At 44.6% G+C, this 11,364-nt stretch overlaps 1 protein-coding gene and 1 long non-coding RNA gene across 5 annotated transcripts in view; one reads left to right on the plus strand and one right to left on the minus strand.

Annotated features, from left to right (window-relative positions):
- Nucleotides 1–9,416, minus strand: part of RBM34 (RNA binding motif protein 34) — a 28,005-nt gene extending 18,589 nt beyond the window's left edge. For 3 of the 4 annotated variants that reach the window (XM_043511392.1, XM_038396424.2, XM_043511394.1), the window contains exons 1-3: nt 8,840–9,416; nt 2,889–3,060; nt 9–148 (exon numbers count right to left, since the gene is read on the minus strand). In XM_043511392.1, coding sequence (XP_043367327.1) covers nt 9–148; nt 2,889–3,060; nt 8,840–8,892 — 365 coding nt within the window. In that variant the 5' untranslated portion in view covers nt 8,893–9,416. Of the gene's footprint in view, nt 1–8; nt 149–2,532; nt 2,793–2,888; nt 3,061–4,224; nt 4,389–8,839 lie in introns of all 4 variants that reach the window. The other variant, XM_043511393.1, reaches the window with a different exon arrangement.
- On the plus strand, nt 8,906–9,976 carry LOC122459416. Its single transcript, XR_006280114.1, has 2 exons — nt 8,906–9,015; nt 9,876–9,976. It is a non-coding gene; the product is annotated as an uncharacterized LOC122459416 (long non-coding RNA).
- Nucleotides 9,977–11,364: the final 1,388 nt, after the last annotated feature.

Consider the following 11,364-nt stretch of genomic DNA (forward strand, 5'->3'; position numbering starts at 1 on the left):
TTACGAACCTGTTTGCCAACCTTTTCTCTGCTATACACAGTTTGTTCTTTTTAGCTTTCTTCAGTTTTATAGGAGGTTCTTGTTTAGTAGATGAGCTCTGATCTTTTGTTGCCCTTTCCACTTCTGTATGCTTTCGTTTCTTATTCTCCTAAAAAAAAAAAAAAAAAAAAACTGTATAGAAGTTTATTTCTTTAATATATGACCTGTTACAAAACAGAAAAGTTATTACATAATAACCTTCTCATTTTATGATACACTGAAAAGCCATTCCGTTTTCTACCATGTGATCAAAAAAAAAAGAAAATTCATTTTCAACACCTACAGAATATTTGATATGGCATCCAAGTACATTCAACGACTAAATAATTAAGTACACAGCAGAATCTTCAATTTTTTTTTTTTTAAATTTTAACCGAGGTCTTGGAGAACATCCAGAACGTTGATGCAATCAAGGGTTCTTAAAATTTAAATAAAAATGTCTGCAGTCTTGCAGCACAGAAATGAATTCAGAACAAGAATACTCTCTAGAGTACAAAGGTCTCTTTAGGTACAACTGTTTTTACCATCAAGAAAAAGGTGAAGATCAAAACTATTCAATCAAGATAAAATTTAAGTAAACTTTTAAGTTTTCATGAACTTCTGGTAGCTCATTTCTAAGTTGGCCATTTCAGGTGGCACAGACGTAGATATTTATACTGTTCTGACAAATACTCAAGATGAGATCTGAAAGTGATCTCTCAAACTCCCACACTCCAGACCACGGGAGACAGTGATTTCATGAAGGGACCAAGCTCAGTTGATAAGAGTATGATGTGACCCATACTTTCTTTGGGCCACATCCTTCCTTTACATACTGTAAAGTATAAATCAGGGCAGATTCATGGATAAGAGATCACTGAGAAACTGTATCTCATGCTCCTTGGAGACAAGACAAGAAAAGTGTTGTGTTGGCCCAAGTCTGTTACAAAACCGCTTAAACAGTTCTGATGAAGCTGACGTAGGTATTTTTAAAAGCCTTTTTGTTCAGCAAGTCTGCAAAGAAACAACAATCACTAATGTATTACATGACACTTAAGGCTTATCATTATTGTACAGCTGCTGTTTACTAAAAAAAATTTTTAATGTCAACTGATTTTCCTCAATTTGCATAGGACCATAAATAAAAGTAATACTGGCAAACATGGAAGAATGTTAATGTGCTGTGCATCTACATATTCCCTGAATGATTGTTTTAAAGAAAAAAGTCCATATGTCAGAAATAGACATTACTCCCATTTTAAGATAAAGAAAAGTCATTAAACTGTCATTGCTCAATCTCTGTAATACATGCATGAGCAGACAAAAGTAAAAATGGCATCACTTCTACAGCTTATCATGCCGATGAAGTATTGTTGTTTCTGTGATAATTTGAATCTAGATGTAGTAGTAGTGCCAATATTACTGCAAAGGTCAGATTATACATTAGTTTACAATTGGATTGGAGAACCCATAAAGTTAGTAATTCATCTTGGTTTTGGGGTAAACTCACTTGAAGAAATGAACACAGCCATTGTAATTTCTTGCACTGTATACGTAAGCAGGACTTTACCTCCTCTGATTTATTAAATGCTGCCAACTACTTTAATTTTTATATTGTATGTTCATTTTCCTTTTAAAAACTTGATAAAAGTTTTTCCTAGCACTTTGTCAGCTCCTAATTGTATTGTTTTAAAAATAAACTAAAACATTACTTAACTTCTATTTATTGCATAACCACCATTTTCAAATTCAACTGAAACCACAGATATGTAGCAAATGCTAAATTAAGAAAGGATCTGATAACAAGCAAAACTGATCATATTGTGCATTGAAAGTATGTCTAATATAACTTCTAAACCTTAATGATTTGATTCAATAGGGAAAGTTTTTCAATGGACAAAGTGTGGATGCATCATACACCAATCAAATGCTCATAATGCATAGATGTCAAAAAAGAGTCAAAGGTTTTTCAAATCACTCAACTGATGATCATCTGACAACAAACCATAAGTCAGTTTGCTTACTTTGTACGAGACATCTGAATGTGAGATGTCTTACAAAGCTATTAAGGGCAGAAATTGCTGTTTAGCAAGTAAAGTTTTCTGTAATTCTTTCATTCCATTTTCTTCTTTTTGTGGAAATAAAATAAAATTTGATCTTTTATACAAGTTCTGTAACAGTTTGTAAATAGTTATTGAGGAAATGATAAGATACCACAACTACCCCAGCACCCGCCAAACATCCTAACATTTGGGACGATGAAATGAGGAAATATGATGGCATGCAGAATAACCACAACAGTGTATTAGTTACACTCCATCATATGCCAGGCCTTTAGCTAGTTTTAAGTACAAAAGCCCAACATATTATCTGATTATTAGATTAATAAAAGATATGGTTAACTCTGCGAAGCCAAGGGCACTTGCTGGTCTTTAATGAACTGACAAAGGACCTGTAAGTGCTTCATCACTATTATATCTATGTTTAAAATATTTGTTCTCTCTCCCCACTTACATGTACTGTTTTGTTTGTTTTTATTTTGGGACTCAAAGATGAATAAGACATTATTAGTCCTCTTGCTTCCCTCATGGGAACAAAAGATATATATGGAAAGCTGCCACTACCTCCTTCAACTGTCTGACAAGTTAGTTTTCCGATATATGGATTTTATTTATATTCACAGTCCTCATCAGATGAGGAGCACTGGTCAGACACTTGAAAACTGTGAGTTAGATCCCAGTGTTCCAAGAAGTTTTCAATAGACTCTGCCTGGCCTAAAGGAAAAACCAAAATCATTTCTTATGAGAAGGATCATTCATTTACAATGAAGTAACTATATATATATTATATAAATAAAAAAAGTTACTTACTCTTGGCACAGCAACAAACACTGGCTGTGTTTCAGACTCAGAAGCATTAAAAAGATGTGCCAAGGGGTGCGGTCTGCATGTTGTGGACTTATTTTGAAACAAACTGTTGACAACTTGTCCAATGACATAGTCTTCAGATGATGCACCTGCTTCATTTCTCTCACATTCCTTGCTATTAAAAAAGGAGAAGAAATTATTCATCTGGTGTCATTCAATACTGCTAAAGGTCTCAGTGTCGCCAGTGCTAGTCTAACTTTAGGTTTTAGGAGGTGCAACAGATTTAGAGAACCAACTCCAATATTTTCAGGAAAATAAATCACTTGCACACTTATAATTCTAACTATTTCCTAAAACAATACAGGTAAAAAGACAAAAATTTTCAAAATGTTGCATGAGGAAATAACCACCATAGCCAATAACAAACTGGAGTCGTGGCTAAAACACTTTCCAACTGTTCAAAAGCTTTAAGGGAAACTATTTTGTAAATTAAAGCACCAGTTATCTCAAACACACTATACCGTGTGTTAAAAGCTGCAAATATCTAAAACAAATTAAATAACTTTGTGCTGAATTTCTTAACACAAATAATCTTGTAGATGAGGAAATCAACTGAAGAAAAAAATTAAGAGCTAAGCAACTACATCTTGAATGACATTATGACAGGGCAGCAGAGTGGGCATAACTGTTGATAAATATGTGGATGTGTCAATAATACAGGAAGTGTAAGCATTAACAATACTTCCAGCTAAAAGTTATTTGCAAACAACATCAGAAACAAGAAGCCTGCCAAACAATTGGAGGGGCCACCAAGGATAAAGGCACTACAGGAGCACTCAAAGAAGATAAAGCCATTGCAGAGAAGCTAAATGAGTTGTTTCCACTGACGTTCACTGTAGACTATCTGAGGGAGAGTCCCATACCTAAGCCATTCTTTTTTAGAAGACAAATCTGAGGAACTGTCCCAGATTGATGTGTCAGTAGAGGAGATTTTGAAACAAATAAATAAATTAAATCAGTAATAAGTCATCAGGACCAGACAGTATTCACCCAAGAATTCTGAAGGAACTCAAATATGAAACTGCAGAACTGCTAACTGTGATATGCAACCTATCGCTTAAATCAGCCTCTGTACCAGATGACTGGAGGATAGCTAACGTAACACCAATTTTTAGAAAAGCTTCCAGACGTAATCCTGGCAATTACAGGCTGGTAAGCCTAACTTCAGTACCAAATTGTCTGAAACTATAGCAAAAAACAGAATTATCACACACATAGATAAACACAATATGTTGGAGAAGAGTCAACACAGCTTTTGTAAAGGGAAATCATGCCTCACCTATCTATTAGAATTCTTTGAGGGAGTCAACAAACATGTGGACAAGGGTGATCCAGTGGATATAGTTTACTTTCAGAAAGCTTTGACAGGGTCCCTCACCAAAGCCTCTTAAGCGAAGCAAGCAGCCCTGGGATAAGAGGGAGGGTCCTTTCATGGATCAGTAACTGGTTAAAAAGATAGGAAACCAAGGATAGAAATAAGTGATCAGTTTTCACAGTGAAGAGAGGTAATAATGGGGTCCCCTGTGCTGTTCAACACATTATAAATGATCTGGAAAAGGGGGTGAACAGTGAGGTGGCAAAGTTTGCAGACAATACAAAATTACTCCAAGTAGTCAAGTCCAAAGCTGACTGCAAAGAGTTACAAGGGGAATCTCACTAAACTGGGGGACTGAGCAACAAAATGGCAGATGAATTTCAATGCTGATAAATATAAAGTAATGCTCACTGAAAACATAATCCCAACTATACATACAAAATGATGGGGTCTAAATTAGCTGTTCCCATTGAAGACAGAGATCCTGGAGTCAGGGTGGATAATTGTCTGAAACCATCTGCTCAATCTGCAGTGGCAGCCAAAGAAGCTAACAGAATTAGGAACCATTAGAAAAGGGATAGATAATAAGACAGAAAATATCATAATGCCACTATATAAATCCCATACCTTGAATACTGTTTGTAGTTCTGATTACTCCATCTCAAAACAGATAAAAGAACTGGAAAAAGTACAGATAAGGGGAACAAAAATTATTAGGGGTATGGAACAACTTCCATATGAGAAGAGATTAAAATGACTCAGCCTGTTTATCGTAGAAATGAGATGACTAAGGCAGGATATGACAGAGGTCTATAAAATCATGAATGGTGTACAGAACGCGAATAGGGAACTGTTATTTACCCCTCTTCACATAATACAAAAACCAGAAGTCACCTAATGAAAATAACAGATTTAAAACAAACATAAGGAAATACTTCTTCACACAATGCATAGACAATCTGTGGAACTCGTTGCCAGGGGATGTTGCCCAGGACAAAAGTATAATTGCATTAAAAAAATTCATGGCAGTTAGGTTCATCAATAGCTATTAGCCAAGATGGTCAGGGATGCAATCCCATGCTCTGGATGTCCCTAAACCTCTGACTGCCAGAAGGTCAACTGGACAACAGTGGATGGATCACTCTAACCCTAAGCATTCATGGACAGAGGACTGTTCTCTTGGGATGGACTTCACCTGAGTAGGGAGGGAAATAGACTTCTAGGATGGAGACTAGCACAACTGATTAAGAGATCTTTAAACTAGGAATTTCGGGGAGATGGTTGGGGGATGTCCAGGTAATCTCCATGCCAGATTTTAACACTGAGAGGGAAGAAAACGAAGTAAGAAAGGATACAGCCATGGGTAGGAGAATGGACATAAGGAGGAAGGGTAGTGTAGATACCAGTCTAATAGGCGATACTGGCGGTAGAATGTCTGTGCCCAGTCGGATAAAGAACGTGAGCGAAGCCAAACATCAAAAATTAAGATGTTTGTACACTAATGCGAGGAGCCTAGGTAACAAAATGGAGGAACTACAGCTCCTGGTGCAGGAAGTGAAACCAGATATTATAGAGATAACAGAAACATGGCGGAATAGTAGTCATGACTGGACTACAGGTATTGAAGGGTAGGTGCCATTTAGGAAAGACAGAAATAAAGGCAAAGGTGATGGAATAGCATTGTATATCAATGATGAGGTAGACTGTAAAGAAATAAGAAGTGATGGAATGGATAAGACAGAATCTATCTGGGCAAAAATCACAAGGGGAAGAAAGCTACTAGAGCCTCCCCTGGGATAGTGCTTGGGATGTGCTATAGACCGCCAGGATCTGATTTGGATATGGATAGAGACCTCTTTAATGTTTTTAATGAAGTAAATACTAATGGGAATTGTGTGATCATGGGAGACTTAACTTCCCAAATATAGACTGGAGAACAAGTGCTAGTAATAATAATAGGGCTCAGATTTTCCTGGATGCGATAGCTGATGGATTCCTTCACCAAGTAGTTGCTGAACCAACAAGAGGGGATGCCATTTTAGATTTGGTTCTATACTGTATAATTTTCCAAGACCCATCTTTTCTTTGTGCCTGCTATCGATCCCATATACACAGCTGGCAAATTATATCTTTAGACGACAGTTAAAGTCATATACTATAGTTAGGCTTAGCAGAATTTGATTTTTTTCTTATACATAATTTGACACGTTTGTTGTCAGTTTTTTTTTCCAGATCAATTTAAAATTTCAGTTGTGCAAAATTACAGTGGGGCTTTGAGACTTACTGAGTGCCAGCACCCTGCATACTATGGGTGGGGGGGGGAGGGAAAGAGGGTTGGGGAAGGAAGCACAAGAGGGAATCCAGGGCTCTAAGGCTCTGCAGGGACCAGAGTAGCAGCCGTGTTAGTCTGTATTCGCAAAAAGAAAAAGGAGTACTTGTGGCACCTTAGAGACTAACAAATTTATTAGAGCATAAGCTTTCGTGAGCTACAGCTCACTTCATCGGATGCATTTGGTGGAAAAAATAGAGGGGAGATTGATATACACATACAGAGAACATGAAACAATGGGTTTATCATACACACTAAGGAGAGTGATCACTTAAGATAAGCCATCACCAGCAGCAGGGGGGGGAAAGGAGGAAAACCTTTGATGGTGACATGGGCTACAAGCCGTCAGGAACAGTATCCCCGATAATGTCATGGCTAACCTGGTGGCTGAACTTTGTGACTTTGTCCTCACCCATAACTATTTCACATTTGGGGACGATGTATACCTTCAAGTCAGCGGCACCGCGATGGGTACCCGCATGGCCCCACAGTATGCCAACGTTTTTATGGCTGACTTAGAACAACGCTTCCTCAGCTCTCGTCCCCTAATGCCCCTACTCTACTTGCGCTACATTGATGACATCTTCATCATCTGGACCCATGGAAAAGAAGCCCTTGAGGAATTCCACCATGATTTCAACAATTTCCATCCCACCATCAACCTCAGCCTGGACCAGTCCACACAAGAGATCCACTTCCTGGACACTACGGTGCTAGTAAGCGATGGTCACATTAACACCACCCTATATCGGAAACCTACTGACCGCTATTCCTACCTACATGTCTCTAGCTTTCATCCAGATCATACCACATGATCCATTGTCTACAGCCAAGCTCTACGATATAACTGCATTTGCTCCAACCCCTCAGACAGAGACAAACACCTACAAGATCTCTATCACGCATTCCTACAACTACAATACCCACCTGCTGAAGTGAAAAAACAGATTGACAGAGCCAGAAGAGTACCCAGAAGTCACCTACTCCAGGACAGGCCCAACAAAGAAAATAACAGAACGCCACTAGCCATCACCTTCAACCCCCAACTAAAACCTCTCCAACGCATCATCAAGGATCTACAACCTATCCTGAAGGACGACCCATCACTCTCACAGATCTTGGGAGACAGACCATTCCCTGCTTACAGACAGCCCCCCAACCTGAAGCAAATACTCACCAGCAACCACACACCACACAACAGAACCACTAACCCAGGAACCAATCCTTGCAACAAAGCCCGTTGCCAACTCTGTCCACATATCTATTCAGGGGATACCATCATAGGGCCTAATCACATCAGCCACACTATCAGAGGCTCGTTCACCTGCGCATCTACCAATGTGATATATGCCATCATGTGCCAGCAATGCCCCTCTGCCATGTACATTGGCCAAACTGGACAGTCTCTACGTAAAAGAATGAATGGACACAAATCAGACGTCAAGAATTATAACATTCAAAAACCAGTTGGAGAACACTTCAATCTCTCTGGTCACTCGATTACAGACCTAAGAGTGGCTATCCTTCAACAAAAAAGCTTCAAAAACAGACTCCAACGAGAGACTGCTGAATTGGAATTAATTTGCAAACTGGATACAATTAACTTAGGCTTGAATAGAGACTGGGAATGGATGAGTCATTACCCAAAGTAAAACTATTTCCCCATGGTATTTCTCCCCCTCACCCCACCCCCCACTGTTCCTCAGATATCTCCCCTCTGTTTTTTCCACCAAATGCATCCGATGAAGTGAGCTGTAGCTCATGAAAGCTTATGCTCTAATAAATTCGTTAGTCTCTAAGGTGCCACAAGTCCTCCTTTGCAGGGACCACCTGTGTAGTTTTGACGTAACCGAGACCTGTACGAAAAACGCAGGTCGGAGGCGCGTCACACCGGGCACGCTGCGGCGCAGTGCCCGGCTCCTCGTGCCAACGCGGGACTCGCGACGCCCCCTGCCGACGGGATTTATCCTCCCCCCTCATGGGGCTGAGCCGCGGGCGGGTCCCTGGATTTCCCCCCCCCCGCGGCTGGGAACGGTGACGCGCCATCCTCACTACTGGGTAGGAGGCAGCAGACAAGGGACAGGCGGGACTGGGGGCACCGGAACCCCCGCTCCCGCGGCAAGCAGCGGCCTTTCCAGCTCGCTCCCCGCTAGCTGCTTAGTCGAGGCCTCGGCCACGGAGCGCACGCGCGGGGGCCGGGAGGGGGCGACGGTTGGTGATGGAGAAGGGGGGTGGGCCGCGCGCTCTCACCCTGCTCCGCGCGGCGCGGGCCTTGGAGCTTTCGCCGCTTTAGACGTTTTCATCTGGGCGGGAGGGGGGAGTTCAGTTTAGACTCGACCTCGCTCCGGGAAGCGCCGCGGCAAGCGAGCAGCAGAGCGGAGCGCGCGAGCCAGGCGCAGCGACATGACGTTACTTCCGGCGTGCGGGTGGGTCGGGCTGCCGCGTGGCGCGCCCCTAGCGGGGAGCGAAAGCGAGGCTGTTAGGGGCGAGAGCCAGCGCGCTTCCCACAAGACGCGCCCCGGGGGCGGGGCCGCGCGCGCCTGTAGCTCGCGCCCGCCCAAAGCTGCTCCCCGGGGGCCGGGATTTTTCTGCTCCGGGTCCCTGCTTGCACCCGGCGGCTGCGGTGCGCCCGCCTGACGCCTTGGTTCAGCGCTGCCAGGCCCCGCCGGCGGCCCCCTTGCCGTGGGAAGCGGAGGCCACCTGCCCGGAGGGTGCCTGGCGCTGCCCAGTGCCCGGGACTCGCGCCCCTGCCCGTGGCGAGCGCTGGCGCGTCCGTGGGCTGCCCCGACCAGAGCAGGGTCCCCGCTTCGCCCGTCAGGGGCCGTTCGCTTGAGCGGAGACCTAGGGCGGGGAGACCCGCCTCTCACTCGCTGTCTCAGGCGCAGCGCCCGGCCCGTCCAGCGCCACAGCAGCCAGCGGATGAGACGGTGCAGGGCACGCGTGGGTCTGTCTGGTAGAGCAGCCTGCTGCGGAGCCCGGCTGACGGCGCCTCCTGCCCTGGCCCACCGGGGGAATGTGCCCGTGGCAAGATGCAGCGGCGCATTCTCCTTCCGCCTCTCAAGGCGCGATACCAGCGTCGGGCCTGGCCCCAGCGGCAGGGCGGGTTTATTTTATTGTCCTTGTTAGTTTCTTTGGGTCTCGGGGCTTTGTTAGATTTCTGACCCCTTTGACAAATGCGCAGGAGCGGTGTGCGGCTCTGGTAAAGCAGCACCTTTAACAAAGGGCCCCACCGCATCATCGCGGGCTGGCCGGGGGCTGATTCACTGTTTTTTACCGTCTGACCTAGGACAAATCTATTCCAGTGTTTCTAGCGCTTCTCTCAGCCTGAAAGGGACTCTAGGACTGGAGTCTGGGTAAAGGAGGATGATCCTGTGGGAGCATGTGGAACAAAACAACTCTCCACTAAATACCTACTAGACCCGGAAAATAAAAAGTATTATAAGGAGGCGTCCTTCAAGAAGGAACTGTAAAAGGAAAGATCGCAACCTGTCACTAATATCTAAGGCATGGGTCAGCAACCTTTCAGAAGTGCAGGTTTCAGAGTAGCAGCCGTGTTAGTCTGTATTCGCAAAAAGAAAAGGAGTACTTGTGGCACCTTAGAGACTAACAAATTTATTAGAGCATAAGCTTTCGTGAGCTACAGCTCACTTCATCGGATGCATAACCCAAATGCATCCGATGAAGTGAGCTGTAGCTCACGAAAGCTTATGCTCTAATAAATTTGTTAGTCTCTAAGGTGCCACAAGTACTCCTTTTCTTTCAGAAGTGGTGTGCTGAGTCTTCATTTATTCACTTTAATTTAAGGTTTCGCGGGCCAATAATACATTTTAACGTATTTTAGAAGGTCTCTCGCTATAAGTCTATATATTATATAACTAAAGTATTGTATGTAAACAGGGTTTCAAAATGTTTAAGAAGCTTCATTTAAAATTAAATTAAAATGCTGATCTTACGCTGCCGGCCTGCTCAGCCTGCTGCCAGCCTGGGGTTCCGTTCACCTAGGCCGGCAGCAGGCTGAGCGGGGCCTGCGGCCGGGACCCCAGACTAGCAGTGGGCGGAGCGGCTCAGCCTGCTGCCGTTCTGGGGGTCCGTCAGCCAGCTCCTGCCAGCCAGGGTCCTGGCTGCCGGCCCTGCTCAGCCCCGCAGCCCCACATAAAGTACCTACCTTCTCCCTGGTTCTAGCCATTCTCTTCCTCTGCACTGAGATGAGGGTGGGAGTGTGCTGAGTACAGGGCTGGGGGTGAAGAAGCAGGCTGGAGGTTGGGGTCCAGGGTCTGGCCAGGAGCTAGAATGTGGGAGGGGGCTCAGGGTTGGGGCAGGAGGTTTGGGTGTGGAGCACTTACATGGGCAGCTCCCATTTGGTATGAGGGGTGCAGGTAGGAATGTGGGTGTGTGTGTGCAGGAGCTCCCATTTGGTGCGAGGGGTGGGGATGAGGGGGGTGCAAAAGTCAGGGCATGGGGTATGGGGGGGCTGGTATGTGTGGAGGTGCAGGAATCGGGGCAGGGTGTGTGTGAGTAGGGTGCAGGAGTCAGGGCTGGGTATTTGTGGGAGGTGTCAAAGTCAGGGCACAGGGCTAGGGTGTGTGGGTAGTGCAGGGGTCAGGGCAGAGGGCTGGATGTGTGTGAGGGGGGTGCAGGAGTCAGGGCAGAGGGCTGGGGTCGTGGGGGTGCTCCCAGCCTCCCGCCCTGAGCGGCTCACGGCAGGGGGCGGGAGGGGATATGCTAGTTCCACCCCCTTCCCCAAGGTCCCCAGTGCAGAGAGCCACTGCAGCTCT

Source organism: Dermochelys coriacea, chromosome 3, assembly GCF_009764565.3.
Source record: "Dermochelys coriacea isolate rDerCor1 chromosome 3, rDerCor1.pri.v4, whole genome shotgun sequence".
Lineage (NCBI taxonomy): Eukaryota > Metazoa > Chordata > Testudines > Dermochelyidae > Dermochelys > Dermochelys coriacea.